Here is a 19,355-nt window from a genome sequence, read left to right as displayed (position 1 = left end):
CATGGGATTATATAATAAAAACAAATTGTCCTGTAAAACATATTTTCTGTCACTTTCTTTAGCCTGGTACCACTTGTCGCTATCATAAGTTGAAGGTGTACTTTCTGATGAGTCTTAACTCCCTTTTCTCTTAAATGGATCTCTTGCACTGCTTCGTTGTTCGCAGGGACCTGTCATTCGTTTAACTGTTTCTGTGCTGCATTGACTTGAGCTAGATAGAAATGTGATTCAGATCAGATTATGATCAAACCATATCTCTGCAGTTCTGCTATGATTGAGTGACGAGTGATATAACACTAACCTTAATGAAAGGTTGAGAGCAAGTACTCCTTTATACAGTACTGATTAAATCTGCCACAGTTTCCTTGAAGGCATGAAAATAGCCCCCCCCCCCTTGGGATAGGTTGGTTTACATCTGATTTCATCCCTGCAGTGTGGTCAATGGCTTGTGTACATTTCAGTTGCTCATGCTTCAATGTATTTTCTACTCACAACACATTTGCCTAGAAAATAGCACTGCCTGAATGGAAGATGAGTGCTGGTGATGAGTCAAAGGCAGAGCCATGGAATAACTTGTTGATTCACTCTGTTTATTTATTGATTGCTTCGAGTGTCAGATACTGAACAGATGCTCCTAGAATCCACTGTTTCTGTTCTGAGCATCGTTGATATGAATCTTTAATAGCCCCTGTAACAAAGAATTAGACACGGAATTTTGCATCAGTGTTGCGAATCAGTTTTCTAAGGAACAGATGTCTTCACGCTAGTACTTGAGCTGTCATTGGTTATAATGGAAAATACGAATACATATTTGTTAATGACAGTTTAATCTAGAACATGTACTCAGTATTAAACTGCAAATGTAAATAACTGACATCACCTATATTAGTTTCATGCCGAGCATTATCTGCAACCATGGAAACAGAACTCGGAATGTCTGGAATTACAATAAAAAGCTGTATGCCTCAAGAAAAGTTATGCACCGGCTATACAAGGGTTAATATTTAGAAACACACTTTATGTATCCTGACTGGCCCCATCAGTCTAAATTGTTGTTCAGCTCAACTTCCAGAATAGACAACATCTGTAGAAATGAGTGACATCATGCCAGATCAAATTAAAATGATTGTTGAGGACATGTCTGCTCTGCTTGGCTTCTGAATTTCTCAACAAAATGCTCTTTGAGCTGTTTCCTGATGTGCAGCCCACAGCATCACCAGCAATTGGAACAAAATATTGCACTGGTTCTGATACTGCAAGACACCAGTACTAGTGCAAAGGGGCACCAGTGTGTATTGGTTCACACAGTGGTAGTACTATTAGAATGTAGAGTTCTGAAAACTGTTCAACTGCTCATACCATTGTAGCCTGACTTGTGTTATTGCCTCTTGTAAAGTTATGAAGGGTGTTTTGTGTTTGTTGAATTTGATAACGTTTGGTGCTAAGGTAAATGTGCTTCAAGTATAAAAGTAAAAAGTACATTGCAGACCATCAGCATTACATATTTGAAAAAGTTCTGTTCACTCAGGGATTAAATACCTATTTAATTCTTCAGTCCTGAAACACAGCTAAACAGTCCTGGGTCAGAAATGATCTACTGTGCCCACAAACACCAACACGTACTCTTCACATTTATCAGTAAGAAGAACGGCAGCATTTTTAAAATGTGACTCTGGAGCCTGTCAAGTTTCACGTTGGTAGCTTATCCTACATGCATTCAATAGCAACAGCAGCTGCTCAGCGCAGCAGCTCCTGCCATAGCCTGGGGATGATATTGGCATGGTTATAGCTACTGGGCCTTGTTATTCATCAGCTTCTATAACCGATTTTCTTGATCAGCTTTCACCCAGCCTTCTGTCTAAACAGCCATAAGCAACTGATTTAAAGCTGTTAACATGAGACGGGGATGATGAGTTACAGCAAATGCATGACAAGGCAGTTCTTATTAGCTGCCTCGGTTAATAAAGTTACACTTCCACTACTGTAGTGCATGTCACCTGATAACCTGGTCCTGGGAAACATATCGAGGCCTCACTTGTCAGCCTGTCATGTTTATTATAGGGGCATTGTTGAGGCGTATAAGTTTTAGATAAGCCTTTTGAAACTTTTGCTTATAAAAGACAAATATCTCTTTTCCCCATCCAATTTTAGAGTGGATTTTGAGCATTGTTGTACTGACGAACCCTGCAGAAGACATGGTTGTAGGGAATACAGTTTTTTATTTTTCCTAGGTCCTGAGGTCCATTTACAACTCAATTAAACAAAGAGACCTAGAAGAGGTTACGGATGAAGTTTATTGAAAGCTGAGAAGAAGAAATCAGATGGGTCACATTCAGCGCATCAGCACTTGGTGTCTAGTTTCCTTATTTCATCTTTTCATATCAATATTGATTATGAAAAGCATCAAATGAAACCACAGAACAACAGCACATGTCAAAGCTAATTGACCCTTGTTTTTGTCTCTCGTTTCTGAAGCCTTATGCCCAACAGAGCAGACAGTATTTCCTAGACATCATTTTATTCAGCATAAAACATATTCAAAAGCCTTTAAAGACCTCAAGGATGAATAAACCATTATACAAGTTTACCAGGATGTTTTCAGTTTTTGTTGATTTTCCCATAGTTTTACTATGCATTTACCATGGATTGCCAGGTTTATAAATATGCTTTACCATACCTCTGTGGACTTTACTATGCTTTATTACACTTTAACTATGGAAAACCAGTGGAACTGAAATAGCTGTAATCTGTTAATGATAGCCATCCTGGTTGGAAGGCACATAATCTTTGCTGCAGTCCAAGTAGGACAGCAAGCAGCACTGGGCAGTGTCTCTAGTGAGTGAGAAGGTGAAGAATGGGTTGTTTCTGGAATTGTTTTGCTGGAAAACAATGCCTGCATCAATTACCATGGCTGTGCCTACTGCTTCAACAAAACTGGAGCCGCCTTCAAACATGTGAGAACACACTAGTGCTCTGTGTCTTATTGTAATTCATTTTTCAATGTAATTAAAGTTGTTTTAACACCATCCCAGTACTCAGCATTGCAGAGATCCTCATGTTTCAGAATGAGGGATTCCTCATCTGCCAGATCTTACAGATCCTACTGTACTGGCGTGCTCTTCACAGCTAATGGAGATGAAACCTTTTGAGCTCTATTGTAGGAAGCATTACACTGTAAACATGCACTGCTTAATTCATGCAGGAAGTTAAAGGTTTTAGCCCTGTCTGGTGAAACTATAAAGGGCTCGCCCCTATTGTTGCTAATGAGACAGTTTTCCCTACCAAGCTTCAGCTACATCTAATTGTTCAGAAAACGGTAATTATGTTTTCGTTTCAGGACTCTGCACTAATGGAAGCTTGAACACAAAAGAACGTGCAGAATTGCGTTAACGAGGATTAGTGCTGGTAGAATAACCTCTTAAATGTGTGGGTGAAACAAAGAGAAACTTTGTACTAAGATGCACGAGTCACTCGCAACTCAAGGAGTAATACTGGCAAATGGTTTATTTTTCTTTGCTGAGCACTGTAGGAGTCTCTTTGCATGCTTTCTTTATTGAGCAGGCTTGATTTAATTTCTAAGTTTTAGAGTTTTAAACAGTAAAGCTTTGATTGTTACACCAGTGTATGGCTCACGGCTGTGAAAATCCTCCATATAATACACTGCAGTATGGTAATACATTTTAATAAAATAAAAAAGAAAGGGGTGTGTGTGTTGTATTCTTTAAATAATTTAGTATGTACAGCGCAGTGTAATATTCTTTCCACCCTACACCAATAATTATTTTGACAGCTGGTACCAGACTTCTGACCAGCCATTGTGGCTCATACATTTGATTTTCGTAAACGTGTAATAAAGAAGACGTCCGTGTTTGTAAATAGGATATCATAGATTTTTTTTTTTTTTTCTCGTAATTTACTGGAAGTTAAACAGCAAACTGTTTTCTGCAAGAAAATGAAAATTTCTTAGGGGATATTTGTTTATACAATTGGACCTATACATTGTCCTTGAGGCCACATGCTTCTGTATAAAAAGTAAATCTGATCTTATTAAAATAGGCTTAAACTAGTTTGCAAGGTTGTTTATCTGTTTAACAACAAATTACATTTGAATTCCATCTGGAGCATTGCAAACATATCTCCCCATTGTTCCAGTGGTTCTGTTTACCTTCTATTAAAATCTAACAACTTTGTTACTAAGCCATTAGACAGTCTGTATTTTGTTTCTGAATCTGTGTACATTCCTTACACTGGCATTGTTCCCATTAAAACAGGGTAAAGAATGTGTGAGGCTGTTAGACTGGTTTGTGTGTGAGACAAACGAGAACACACAGAGCAACCCTGTGATCAGTACAACGTCCGAGCAACAGATGGAGTCTGATCTGTTGACATGCATTTTACTGCAGATGCTTTTTTTTTTTTTTTTTTTTTTTTACACAAGTATATGCTTTGATCTGTAATTCTGCCATTGCTTACACTCCAGACTCTGGCTTTGGTCCCCAAAGAATAAAAATAATTTGGAGAGGGCAGCATGTCACTTTCATGGCTTCAAAATCTGGTCTAATTAATTATTGAACTGCTGTCATTCTTGAAAGCGCAGTTCAAGAATTTGTTGCCCTGTCCTCTGTGTGTGTGTGTGTGTGTGTGTGTGTGTGTGTGTGTGTGTGTGTGTGTGTTTGTCTGTGTCTGTGTATGTAATGCTGCCCGGTCTGTGTGTGAGAATAGAAATGTTTGCAGGAAACAAATGGCCCTGATCATTAGGATGTTTTGCTCAAGTGAAATGACTGACAAGAGAGACTTGTTTAAATACAGGCTAAGGAATAATGAATGCATCAGACACAGGAGTGCTGTGGCCCCTCTTATTAAACAAGTCCCCAGCCTTGTTAATTTGATTGCTTGTAGAAAATTGCCTTTTTTCTGCTTATGGACTCCATTCGGCCACATCAGTCTGTGAGCTCTAGCTTGTACTGCTGCATTGAATATACATGTTGAATTGTCATACTCTCTTGGTGTTTTGAAGCTGTTATTGATAATTGAAGCTAGTTGTATTTATGTTATTGCATTTGAGTAGTACAGTACATTTTGCACGGGCTACGTCATGGGGACCCCTTATAGAAAAATATCATATAGATACCATTATAATACCAGTGTATTACCCTGAAGAAACCCTATTGTTTTCAGAACCTGTACCATGCTTATGGTATTGAACCGCAGCTGGTTACCAGTATGTATGGGTTTATATCATTGGGATTCAATTGGAATGACAAAAAGTTTGTCAATATATGTGTTGCCACTTTGTTAAAAAAATGTCTGTTTACAAGTCGTACATCACTTGGTGTTTTACCCCTCAATGTCGTCTTTCCTTTCGTTTACCAGCCAGCTGCTTCCCCTATTTACGGACATAATTTCAACTGGCACAATGCTTTGACCCAGAGTGTATTTGAGATGAAGTCATGCAGGAAGTGAAAGTGTAACATATGTTCAGAGAATAAGGCACAAAAAACTAAAATAAAAGTGTTTTTCACCATTCAATTTTAGGGAGGGCCATGTGCCTCCTAATATGATCTCTTGTTCTTGCTACCATATGTAACACATCTTCTTTTACATTTTAATAAGGTATGACACACTGCTAATTTCACATGAAAACAAATGATAATTCTATGCCTTTGATTAAAAAAAGCAGCTTAGTTTGCAGTGACACTTAAAAATTGCTATAAGGAGAATTTGAACCCAGAATCTGCTGTCTTTAGTCCCCAGGCACACAGTCATCTCTGTTTGTATGAAATTCATTTCAAGGATTTATTCTGCAGTTTGTAACATGTCACAATAATACATAGCAATGGTGCACATTTTATATAATTAAGTTTAGTTGTCGTGGCATATTTTTCTCTTGCTCTTGAAATATTCTGCTGTTGTGAGTAAATGCAGAGCCAGACATCAAATGTTCCACTCTGAAGTAAACTGAATACCACATTATACAAGTGAGAAATTAAAGACTTTTGCACCCATTTTACTTAGCTGAACATCTTGTGCTTCCTGGCATAGTCATAGTTTCCGTTTTCCCCATAGTTCAAGGAAAAGAAAACTCCCAAGTTTTATTTCATTAACCAAATCTCTAGCCTGAAATATATAGAGACAGACAAGCAGATAGATAAGTAGGTAGGTATTATTGTGGCAAGTGCTTAAAAGGTACTGTTCTGTGTCTGGGTCTGCTGATTTAAAAAGGGGCAAACAAGCCTTATCTGAAGGCCATGTTTATTTATATATATTCCACTTATTGGGTTTTGTTACCCTTTTTTCAGTTCCTCCTTTTTTCATAACCACATCTGTTTCTCAAGATGTAATTCCCCTACACAAATAAAATATATAAACAAATAACCAAGCATTTATTGGGCTTGCTTTTGTGTGGTGTCCCTTTCTTTTTTCTCCTTTTCTGTTCTTTATATTCAGCTGAAGTCACATGCTTTCCTTGCTAGCCCCCACAGATACGTCCTTGAAGGAAGGAGTGAAAACTATAAACCGCAAGCCTTGTACAATTACACTGTACAAGGAAATTGTATTTTACTACCACCTTTTATTTTGGCCGGGACTGTGAGGTGAGCCACCGCTATCCTCATGGTTTGCAGTTACTACTCCAAAATAAAGCTTAGCAGATAGTCACGCTCTGTTGTATAGCTTATGTTTTCTGCTGTTCCTCAATCCACAAGAGGGGAACATCACAAACAGCTCAAATGAAGCGGTATTCCCTGAATCCTGCCTGTCGGATCCTAGAATGCAAGCCCAATCTGCACTGTTCACACTGCTACAGTGACTCTGCCTGTTGGGATGAATCAGCTTTCACCAGAGCTGTGCTCTACCTTTATGATTATTGAGCTTGAACTACAGCATTCTTGTGTCCTTTACATATTTTAATCTAATTTGTGAAAACAGAGGTTTCTCTCTCAGCAGTCTGAAAGCCTTTTATTGAATATTTCAGGCTTTTTATAGGAGGAACTGTACAGAATTACAGTGCAGTGAACTATGTTGTGGAAAGTCTTTCCATGGCTGCTGTATATCTGATGAGTAGACCTTTCACCATATTATCTGCTCTGTGCATAGGAAACTCAACATAGGCTTGCTGACCTTCCACCTCATTATGAATGGGAATGTACCCTGATGAGAACCCGCTGCTGATGAAGGGTGTTTTTTGTCTCCTTTGCAGGTTAACTTCGTAGTTTGCCAGCTGATCGCCTTGCTCACAGCAATTTGGTTCCGACTTTATCTCCATCCAAGCAAAACCAGCCCTTTTGTCAGACATTTTGTGGCAACTCTTCTGGGGTTTTATTTTGCACTATTTTGCTTTGGTTGGTAAGTACAGTATTTATTTATTTATTATAACATCTGCCTTTACAGAATATTTAATTTCAGAATGTTCAATATTGTATTATGTGCATTTTGTAATAGGGTATTAAACTGGTAGTGTATGAATTACAGTGTTTCTCAAAAGTGTTCAGCCCCCTTGGACTTTTCCACATTTTATTGTGTTACAACATGGAATCAAAATGGATTTAATTAGGAGTTTTTGCCAACACAAAAAAGTCCATAATGTCAAAGTGAAAAATAAAATCTACAAATTGTTCTAAATTAATTACAAATATAAAACAGAAAATAGATTGCATAAGTATTCACCCCTTTGCTATGACACACCTAAATAAGCTCTGGTGCAACCAATTGTCTATAGAAGTCACATAATTAGTTGAATGGAGTCCACCTGTGTGCAATTAAGGTGTTTCAGGGAAATCACATGATTTCAGGTTAAATACACCTGTCACTGGGAGGTCCCACAGTTGGTTAGTACATTTCCTAACAAAAACTACATCATGAAGACAAAGGAACATTCAAAGCAAATCCAGAATAAGGTTCTTCAAAAGCACTAATCAGGGGTAGGATATAAGAACATTTCCAAGGCATTGAATATCCCCCGGAGCACAGTAAAGTCCATTATTAAGAAATGGAGAGAATATGGCACAACTGTGAATCTGTCTAGAATAGGCCGTCCTCAAAAACTGAGTATCCGGGCGAGAAGGGCACTAGTCAGGAAGGCCACCAAGAAGCCTATGGCAACTCTATAGGAGTTAGTCTTCCACGGCTGAGCTGGGAGACACTGTGCATACGGCAGGAGTAGCCTGTGTGCTTCACAAAACTGGCTTTTATGGGAGAGTGGCAAAAAGAAAGCCATTGTTTAAAAAACTTGCATCAAATCTCGGGTTCAGTTTACAAGAAGGCATGTGGGAGATTCTATGGTCTGATGAGACCAAAATAGAGCTTTTTGGCCTCAACGCTAAGCGCTATGTTTGGCGCAAGCCTAACACCACACATCATCCTGAGAACACCATCCTTACCGTGAAGCATGGTGGTGGCAGCATCATGCTATGGGGATGCTTCTCTGCGTCAGGGCCTGGAAAGCTTGTAAAGATAGAGGGCAAAATGGATGCAGCAAAGTACAGAGAAATCCTGGAGGAAAACCTGCTGAAGTCTGCAAGAGACCTGGGTCTTGGGAGAAGATTCATCTTTCAGCAGGACAATGACCCCAAACATACAGCCAAAGCCACACTGGAGTGGCTTAAAAACAAAAAGGTCAGTGTCCTGGAGTGGCCCAGTCAAAGCCCGGACCTCAATCCAATTGAGAATATGTGGAAAGAGTTGAAAATTGCTGCTCACCAAAGGTCCCCATGCAACTTGACGGAGCTTGAGCAATTTTGCAAAGAAGAATGGGCAAAAATTGCATTGTCCAGATGTGCAAAGCTGGTAGAGACTTATCCAAATTGACTCACGGCTATAATTGCTGCCAAAGGTGCCTCTACCAAATATTGACTCAAGGGGGTGAATACTTATGCAATCAGTTATTTTCTGTTTTGTATTTGTAATTAATTTAGAACAATTTGTAGATTTTATTTTTCACTTTGACATTGTGGACTTTTTTGTGTTGATCAGTGGCAAAAACTTCTATGTTGTAACACAATAAAATGTGGAAAAGTTTAAGGGGGGGGGGGGTGAATACTTTTGAGAGCCACTGTATATATTTGGAAAATGTTGATGATATAAAGTATTCTTCTTGCAGTGATTCATAAAGCACATCTTAAAAGCAGGGCTGTCAAGTAATCGCAGTTAACTTCTTTGATTTTTTAGGTGTATTTAAACGTGCATTAATTGACCCTTTCAGTATACCACAATTCCCTGCGGCACTATTTTAATATACTGGAGTGCATGCAGAGCAGTAAGTGCCATCATTGTTTGAAAGTTAGTCACGGAACTGCTTTATGGAGCAAAGCACTAAAAGTGAAGGACTTTTTTTTAACTTTGACAGTTCATTGGATAGAAAGACTGTTACTTGTATCCATAAGTTCCAGTATCACAGAATGCATCTCTGCTGTACAACCTGCGTGGTGAAAACACGCCTTCACTTCTAAAAATCCACTATCTAGCAGTCTCTACAAGCAGCAAAAACAGAATAACAAATGAAACCCATCAGATAGGGAGGGTAGATTTCTATTTTGCTATCCCCCTTATTTTCGTCTACCCCCCCCCCCCCCCCCCCCCCCGCATATCCTGTTTATATTGTGAAAGTGATAGTTACCATCTTCTAAAGTCTGGAGACTAACTCTTTTTACCCAGTGACCCACCTTGGATGATGTTTGAAATTTCGTGACCCATATTTCATGACAAATCTCCCAACAAAAACATACCAACCTAAAATTAGCCTATGAACACTGTCATAAATATGTAATATTATAAAGGACAAGAATATAACTTATAAATTTGAATAAGTAGATGGGTTTATACGTTCATTGAAACATGCGTTTGGTTCACTGCTACTGAAGTTAATGTTGAGACTGGTGACACTGATGCTATAACTAGAACTGGTAAGACTGGTGCTGATACTGCTGGGACTGGCAAGACTGGTGCTAACACTGCTGGACTGGTAAGACTGGTGTGGACACTGCAGGGACTGGGCAAGATTGCTGATACTAGTGCTAAGACTGATCGGACTATTGTGTCACGATTTAGAAGGCTTTACTTTAAATAGAGTTTCCCAATCCTTTTATGACCTGATCTGTCGAAACGCTGTAACACTTCCTCCTGGGACACCTCCTTCTCTCTGTGTACATAGCAGGGCAAGGCCATTCAGTCTGTTTAAACCTGTACTGCTGCGAGAGCAATCAAACATATCGAAAGGATGCACTGTTAAACTCCTTCTACGTCATGAACAAGGATAATAGGAATCTGTCTGCTGCGGAAAAACAAGAATTTTCAATGCTGTCGGAGAATTTTTAGTTTTACGTTTGTGGCTGGGCAAAAAAAATGCAAGGCTTTTTTTGTTTGTTTGATGTGTAAATATACTTATTCAATAAAACTGCTTCTGGTGTACAGAGGTCAAGGTTGAATGAGGCGCACTGTCAGTGTCACATTCATGCTGAAACATAGCTGCTGTTTACTTCAGTATCCAGTGCCTTGTTACTACTGAACAAGCTGTTTAAAGATGCTAAAAACGATAACAATCGGACCCTTGACATGTCTGTGGCGCAAAGTTTCAATACCCCGGCTGGCATAAACTCTTAAAAATACAGATGGGCACATTCTTTAAAAAAAATAAAATTAAAACATCGTCTGCCTCAATGCAGGCTAGGCCCCTGCATAGTATCGAGATATCTGCAAGACTGTGTCATAGTACAAGGTGTCCCATCTGAAAGTAGCTCCGGCTTAAATATTTCAGTTAGATGTTGGCATTCAGTTTATGTTGACATTGGGAGTGACATTCCTGTATAAACCCAGTTTTTAATAACATGTCTATGCTGCGACTGTGACTATGTATGTCCATCATATGACTATGAATATATGTATGTGTGTATGTGTATATGTATGTATGTGTTTGTACGTTGTTATAGTTGTGCTACTTTCAGTGTGACAGTGAATCCAGAAATAAGAAAACAGGGTTTTTATGATGTAGTGTATTTTGGATAATAATAATAATAATAATAATAATAATAATAATAATAATAATAATAATAATAATAATAATAATAATAATAAAACAAATTTGCATGAGAGGAATGCGGTAATTATATTGATTTTTAAAATAGGCAATTAAAACCAAGATTAACTCAGGTTAAAAGTGTCAATCGCAAGATTAATTGCGATTTTGCATTTGTAATCGCTTGACAGACCCACTGTCTTTTCTTGGAACACACCCGAGTGAATGCTGAGAAATGTTTTGCCCAGTTTATTTATGACCCACGATGTGTGATACTGGCAACACGGGACACAGCAAGGGTAACATAATGCTTTTCTTGCTAACTTTGAAGGGTGTTCTGTAACACTTTAAAAGCATGCTTATGTACTGTACCAGGAAGTGTGCAGGTTAGAAAAATGCAAATGTGCTGACATATACTGTAGAAGACTTGGGAAGTCTCTTCACAATAAATGCTACTGAGCCACGGCAGACAGTAAATATCCTAATCTAAAACTGAGAGTAAAGTATCAGTCTATCGCAGCACATTACTGTACAGCAGCACTGTAAGTTGTGGTAGTAGTAGTATTACAATCCCATATTGAAGCATTGAAGGAGGATTTCACTTTTTATTTTCACATCAACACAATATACACCCCCTACACATGAGTGCATCCAGCAATGTGTGCGGTTCTACGGTATAGCATTATATTTATCTTGACTGATTGGCATTCAAAGCAAGTGGCTGTTCTGTGGCATGACTTCTGTACCCTTCTGTTCTTGTTGCCAGAACAAGCCCCCTCTGATCACAGTGCATTTGTCTTTGGGGATGCTCCTGACTGTCAGCCATCAATGTGTAGCGTTACAGAAGCATCCGCTAGCAGGAAACCTGTTGTTGAAACAGTCCAAATAAACAGATACATGTAAAACAGTTTCCAGAAACACAGCTAGACTGCCTGTAAGCATTTTCATACGTTCAGGGGGTAAAAAAGAGCCGATCTCTGGCAGTGGCAAGAGGCTTTGATTGAGGTTTTGGCAGTGGCAAGAGAGCTGTTCCTCACGCTGGTGCACGCATGTATATCTGTCTTCTGCTGGAGCAGTAATTTGGTTCTGTCTTGCGAAGCTTGTGATTTCATGTGACTTGCAGAGTCTCTGGGAAGTGTTACTGTAAATATTCAGGCATCTGTATCTTCCCTGTCATTCACCCCTGATGGTATTTTACTGTTTCTCTCTAGCCTCTAACTGTGGCATGTCTCCCAGCACTCTCTTTCTCTCTCCCTGACCCCCTTACTGTTTCTCTATAGCCTCTATTGTGCCATGTCTCCCATCTCTCTCTTTCTCTCTCCCTGACCCCCTTACTGTTTCTGTATAGCCTCTATAGTGGCATGTCTCCCAGCTCTCTCTTTCTCTCTCTCCCCCTTACTGTTTCTCTATAGCCTCTATTGTGGCATGTCTCCCAGCTCCCTTTCTCTCTCTCTCTCTCTCTCTCTCCCCCCTTACTGTTTCTCCTAAGCATCTGGTTATGGCTTGTCTCCCAGCTTTCTTTCTCTCTCTCTTTCCCCCTTTGCTCTTTCTCTCTAACCTCTATGGTGGCATGTCTCCCAGCTCTCTCTCTCTCTCTCTCTCTCTTTCCCCCCTTACTGTTTCTCTCTAGCCTCTATTGTGGCATGTCTCCTAGCTCCCCCCCCCTCCTCCCTTTTGTTTTGTTTTTGGTCTTGATGCTTCAGCAGATTTAGACCAATAGAAACCTTGCACTGCATTAATTATTTATTCTCCTATTTACAGCACTGCTGCATCTCCTTTTTAAATAACCCTAATTAAAGATCATTTCACTGCAACACTTCTTGTCTAACAATAGCACGCTTGCGGGTCAGTTTTAACCCTTTAGTGCCTAAGCAGGACCCAGTGCTTCTAGCTTTAGATCTAACATTGCCAAGGCAACACCCTTGACACAGCTTATCTCAATTGGCTCCACTTTACCCCAAATTCAGTTGGCGGATTAAACAGCCCCTTATGTAGCCGCTGGCAGCTTTAGTTACTCGGAATCTTTTTAAATGTGGAACTATCTGTTTTTAATGCCTAAATGTGTCAGGAATCCCATCTTAATTACTAATTCTGAACACTGGTTTGTTTTAAAACTAACATAAGTAACCATTACTGTCATTATCTGTGCATAATTAGTAGTAGCAGTGCAACTACCTTGCACTTGTTCAGTACATGTAGGTAGCCACAGCAGCCCCAGCTCCTCAAAGTAAATTTGTCAATGCGCTTTCCCTGATTAAATAATCACAGAATAACTGAGTTGTGAATGTATCAGGGGTCCTGTGAAAAGCAGCAGTAGCAGTGGTGTGAAACGTCTCAGAGAAACTCGCATGACATGGTACATTTATCAGGGGTGTCAGGAACACAGACATGGTTGTTTTTACATGATCAGTTTTATCCCTATGCGATTCAGGCTTTAAAAGCAAAATTGGCATGTGGGGGAATGTTCGTGTCAGTCTTATTGAAGACAAAACAAAGGCTCCAGCCCCTTCAACTCCTGTCTTTTGAGACTGCCGGCTAAGGTAGATCTTGCTCTGAGTTTGTGGTTGACTATCTAATCAGGGTTAACACTGCACCACTAGGTTTTGAAAGCAGAATAAATCCCAGAATGAGGTTTGCTGATGCCACAATTCAATCTGAGCACACTGGAATGAAGGGACAGGATGAGGAAATGTGGTATGCAAAGAAGTAGACAAACAAAAAGGCAGGCACTTTGCCTGGTCATGCCTACAGTGGCAAACATCTTTGACCTAAGGTTGTAATTGTTACAATTTGATAAGATTTTGAGAACCATTGTATATTGTACACGTATGAATGATTGGAACAACGTTGCTTATAATTAACTGTAGCAGCTATGGTGTTACTCAGCTATTAAGGGGGCATCAGGGATAAGTCACAGGGTCTTATCTAACAGTTTAAGCCAATATTATTATATGTTTGATAAAGGTGCACTAATTAGTACAGCAAATGTCGAAAAACTATAGTATAAGTAAATGAGTCAATAGTTTTTTTTAAAAAGACCTGACTGATAAAATATAAAATGCACTGTGTGAATGGTACCTGTTATCTTACCTGGTATTTCCTCATCACGAATGGGTTAAGCAGGGCTCGCAAAATTTTGGTAATGATACTTGCCCTTCGGGCAGTCTATTGTCGACATTTGCATTGTCAAAAAATGTCAAGTTGCCCATAATTGACCTATGGACTGTGATTTGTACAAAGTACACTGTACTCAACATAGGTACAGTATCTCAGGGTATCTCATGCCAAGGAAATGCATGTACATGGATTAGGGAGTGGTTAACATGCAGAAAACAGAAAGTACTGATTTAGAGATAAACAGGGATCAGTATTAGGTCCTCTGCTATTCCTAATCTACATTAATGATTTAGATTCTGGTATAGTAAGCAAACTTGTTAAATTCGTAGACGACACAAAAATAGGAGGGGTGGCAAACACTGTTGCAGCAGCAAAGGTCATTCAAATTTATTTAGACAAGATTCAGAACTGGGCAGACACATGGCAAATCACATTTAAAAGTGAAAAGTGTAGGGAACTGCATGCAGGCAATAAAAATGTGCACTACAAATATCATATGGGAAATACTGAAATTGAAGGAATCTATGAAAAAGGCCTGGGAGTTTTTGTTGACTCAGAAATGTCTTCATCTAGACAATGTGGGGAAGTTATAAAAAAGGGAAGTAATGTTAAAACTGTACAATGCATTAGTTAGACCTCATCTTGGATATTGTGTGCAGTTCTGGTCACCTCACTACAAAAAGGATATTGCTGTTCTAGAAAGACTGCAAAGAAGAGTGACCAGAATTTTTCTGGGTTTAAAAGGCATGTCATATGCAGACAGACTAAAATAATTGAATCTATTCAGTCTTGAACAAAGAAGACTACGCGGTGACCTGATTCAAGCATTCCAAATTCTAAAAGGTATTGACAATGTCGACCCAAGGGACTTTTTCAACCTGTAAAAAGAAACAAGGACCAGGGGTCACAAATGGAGATTAGACAAAGGGGCATTCAGAACAGAAAATAGGATGCACTTTTTTACACAGAGAATTGTGAGGGTCTGGAACCAACTCCCCAGTAATGTTGTTGAAGCTGACACCCTGGGATCCTTCAAGAAGCAGCTTGATGAGATTCTGGGATCAATAAACTACTAACAACCAAACAAGCAAGATGGGCCAAATGGCCTCTCACTTGTAAACTTTCTTATGTTCTTATATACTTTTTCAGCATCAAAATTCCATACTTTTTTTCCAGATTTCCATTTGTTTATACCAGACTTGTGTTTTAGTTAGTTTCTACTAATTTTTTGATAGTTATCCACATAAGCGGGCAGCTTTTGTTAAATGTTGGACACTATGGGTGGTGAAAAATAACAAAAATTAAATAACAAATGTGCACACATTATATATTAAAATGTGCAAGTGTTGTGTATTAAACACAAGTCAAATACTTAATACAGTGCACCTTCGCTATAACAACCCTGTTTGGGTCCAAAGCCTTTTGCTCGCTGTAGTAAAAGGACAATCCAACGAACAATGTAAGCTGCTGGAGTGAGTTAAGGAAGTCACCTTGGATTAAGGCATCGGCTAAACTATTAATAATATTAGTACTGCTTTATTCTTTGCTTTTCTTTATTATTACAGAATAATAATGATAACACTATGTAACACAGTTTTTGTTCCTGGGTAGTAAGTGTTATTTCCTAATTGCTTACGCCTCAGAAGTATAGAACATGGCTATTATTCCCCACAAACTTTGCTTTTGTGACCAGGACAGTGATATTTCAAAATATCACTATTTCCAATGAGAAAATGGGCAAATGTGTGTCTTTTCGTTCACATAAAGTCAGAAAAAAACAACATATGAATCCAAATTAACATGTATTTATACTAAAGTAATACAAAGATGACTACAAAAGATTTAGAAGTGAGTTGTTTTTCGAGATTTACAATTATACTGAATTTACAGTATAATAAATAACATTAACTATTTAATAAAGGTAACAATAAGATAACAATATGTGAATCTTGGTGAGCAGAGCAGAGTACAGTAGCTTATAATTCCGGTCTGTAACTTTGTTTAAAAAGTCATAGCCTTCAACATAAAAGTATATACTTTGGCTGTCGTAGGTCCGTGCTACCCTTCGTTTCAGTGAGCAGACACTGTCACGTGACATACCAGCGCGCTAACTATATATGCTTGCTTGAGTTATCAGGGGTGTTACACGGGACAGTCCTCGCAGGATTTGGTCACTTGCAATATGTACTACGTCACCCCGGAAATCACTCAAGCATTACCAATGAAACACATTGATCCCTCTCGTGTTTTACCAGGATGACCTGTGAGCGGAATCTCGATTGGGACACCGCTATTTGATTAAAGCACAGAACGTTATCTTGTTATAGCGTAAAAAAAATCGGCTGGACTGTGGGGCAAGCAGCCAAGAAAAAAAAGAACGTTGCCTGACAGATTTTATTGGTTGTCCCGGAACGTAGGGCTAGCGATTTTGCGAGGTCTGGTCCTGGTGGGCCGGTGTCCCTGCAGGTTTTTATTCCAACTGCACCTTAAATAACTTTACTTGACCTTATTAGAAACTTAATTGGTTCAGTTATCTAATTTAGGGTATGCTTAGAACAAAAACCAGAAAGGACACCGGCCCTCCATGAGCAGAGTTGTGTACCACTCGGTTAACCTAACAACAAATATGTTTTGTAGCGCCCCCCCCCCCCCCCCCCCCCCCCCCCCCCCCCCCCCCCCCCCCCCCCCCCCCCCAGTACACCCTCAGTAATTTGCCAACGTTCTAAAGAACGTCCTAACCAAGTTTCATAACAAAGAGTCTCTTGTACAATGTTGAATGTGACTTGTAAGTTAAGATTGATGAGTCGGTGTCTCCTTATACCCCTAGATCTCTGCAATAAGGACACCTCCACTGTGGGCGTGGGCCATCAACATTTGTCGTGAGATTGCTGTACAGTTTTGTATTCCACATGACATTTAAACTTTTTTTCTTCTTTCTCGTCTGTCTTCATAGGTATGCCTTACATTTTGTTTTTCAAAGTGGGATTACATACAGCATCATGATCTTAGCAGGAGCGGAACACATGCACAAGTAAGTCATTTCAAAACCTTTCATTTTTGCTTCTGCAGGTGAAGTAAGGAATCCACATGCATTTTGAATATATGTGGGATCCTTTTGAGGTAGAGATTGCGTTTTCTATATGCTGAAACCAAGAAGTTTCCCTTTAACTTCCCATAACCGGAACAAAGTAGATAAATACAAAAGGCAACTTTGAAGTATTTGTGCATACTTAGTAGAATGCTACAAATACATTGTGCTTTTGTAAGTTATATTGAGTTCTATCCAGAACACTGTATCTAAGAGCTAAGATCCAGTACTGTGCACTGAAGCTATAGTGAAGCTTTGAAAACTGCAGCACAGACCTGCTTGTGCTCCTCACTTCAGCCTTGAGGAGGAGTTCTTCAATCAGGAATGTTTGCTAGAATAGTTAGTAAACATGGCAAATGAGCATATCTGAAAACATGTTATCTACCCAGTACTGAAGCTCATACTCAAACACTGAAGCAGCTCTGCGTATTACAAAGCTGGTGATTGAAAGAACAAGGTGCATTGCCATTCATTGTGCTTTTCACCTGAAACCAGGCTATTTTGTCTTAACAAGTTCATTCAAAGTGGCATAACTTAGATGCGAACCGGCAGTCTCCAAGCTATAGAGCGCATCCTGCACTCTGGGTGGAGGAGTGCCTTTGCCCGATGTGCCACTCTGGAGCCCGCATACTACTGTACTTTAATTGTGTTAATTTCCTAACCATTTTTGTTTTTTTTTGTCATTGTTTTATTAAGTACTTTCAGGAGCATATACTAATGCAATAAGGTTCACTGTGCTGCATTTTCAACAGCCTGTCATCCTCCTTGCAGAAACACAACTCTTCTTATTACTGTACATAATTACCAGGTAATTTCACTGTAAACCGTAGTGAGATGCATCTGACTTCAATAGTGTGGTAACGGCTGCCGTGGAATTGCTTTTAAATGATTTATTGACATGGTTCCTACAGTATGAACTGTTGGATAAGCAATAGGGATGCTGCTTTCAAATCTGGGCAACAAAATTAGAATGCTTTTTGTGTAGTATTTTATTAGAGGGATGGGGGTGGTGACTCAACCCTTTCAGTGGTAAAGTAGGGATTGGATCAGACAGTTCTCCTGCTTTATTTTGTACTTCATCCTCAAGGTTAAATTGGTGATGTGGATTTCAATCCCTCCCCTGATCTTACAATAAAATGTAGGCATTTATTTTATTTTTTTTCTACCCAGAAGTGTCCTCTATGGTATATTGACATGTATAGGGTTCTACATTATACCGTATGCCCATTATGAAAATATCATGTTGATGATTCCTGTAACATGAGCAGAACACAATTTGAGTACAGTTTCTGAGCAGTAACAGAGCTAAGCTGTAGCCGTGCCTGGAGCTCGTCTATTGGTCTCATAGACGTACAGCTTGCGAGTGGGTTTTGTGCCCTTAAAGAAACAGGAATATTGACAGTGTTTTATACAGACAGCTAGCAATTAAGAAGGGTTTAAACTGGAGCTGCTTTAAAGACGTGGTGGCTTTTAACTGTTTTTATGGTGATATTCAACTAAGCGTAATACAAGCTTCTGAGGCAAGGGTTACAGAGGAGTAATCGCCTGCTCTGAGGACAGTGGAAACTGTATAAGAGTAGCAAGAAGAAATATTCAAAGAAGCAGCAGATACATTGTTGTCACATTGGCAGCCGTATGCACGCTACGCACTTGTGTACCATTGGTTACGCACACGCTACGCACTTGTGTACCATTGGTTTGCAAAATTTCGTCTTCATAAGTGTGGACTCGCATATAATGTCGTGCGATCAGTTGAAGAGAAATAGCCATTTTAAGCTTATAGGATTGTACTGTTTATTTAGTAGTACTAATGAGAAAACGGAAGCAGAAAAGTTTGGTTGAAGCTTCAAAAAAGAGCAAAAAACTTTCTAGTCTTTGAAAAAAATAAGTAAAAGCACAAACCGCCTGTTTCTGGAGTAGTGGAGTTTTAAGCGCCGAAGATACTTTGGCAGCATTGAGTGTTAGTACAGTACTGTATTATCTGAATTCTGCTGCTCTACCAGGATACAACTTTCATTTGTATTTTTATTTCATCAGTGTCTTATATTAAAATGAATAAAACATGTCCTAATCTATAACACATAATTGCCATTATTGATGATATATTTTTATAACTGCCTGTTTTGTCACATGTTCGATAAA

The 19,355-nt window shown here is 39.1% G+C and overlaps 1 protein-coding gene across 1 annotated transcript in view; it reads left to right on the top strand.

Annotated features, from left to right (window-relative positions):
- Window positions 1–19,355, top strand: part of LOC121315509 (lysophospholipid acyltransferase 2-like) — an 85,595-nt gene that overhangs the window by 32,420 nt on the left and 33,820 nt on the right. Inside the window, exons 2-3 of the mRNA XM_041249655.1 lie at window positions 7,199–7,344; window positions 17,079–17,156. Coding sequence (XP_041105589.1) covers window positions 7,199–7,344; window positions 17,079–17,156 — 224 coding nt within the window. The remainder of the gene's footprint in view (window positions 1–7,198; window positions 7,345–17,078; window positions 17,157–19,355) is intronic.

This window comes from Polyodon spathula, chromosome 5, assembly GCF_017654505.1.
Source record: "Polyodon spathula isolate WHYD16114869_AA chromosome 5, ASM1765450v1, whole genome shotgun sequence".
In the NCBI taxonomy this organism is placed as follows: domain Eukaryota; kingdom Metazoa; phylum Chordata; class Actinopteri; order Acipenseriformes; family Polyodontidae; genus Polyodon; species Polyodon spathula.
This window is presented reverse-complemented; position numbering and strand designations above follow the sequence as displayed.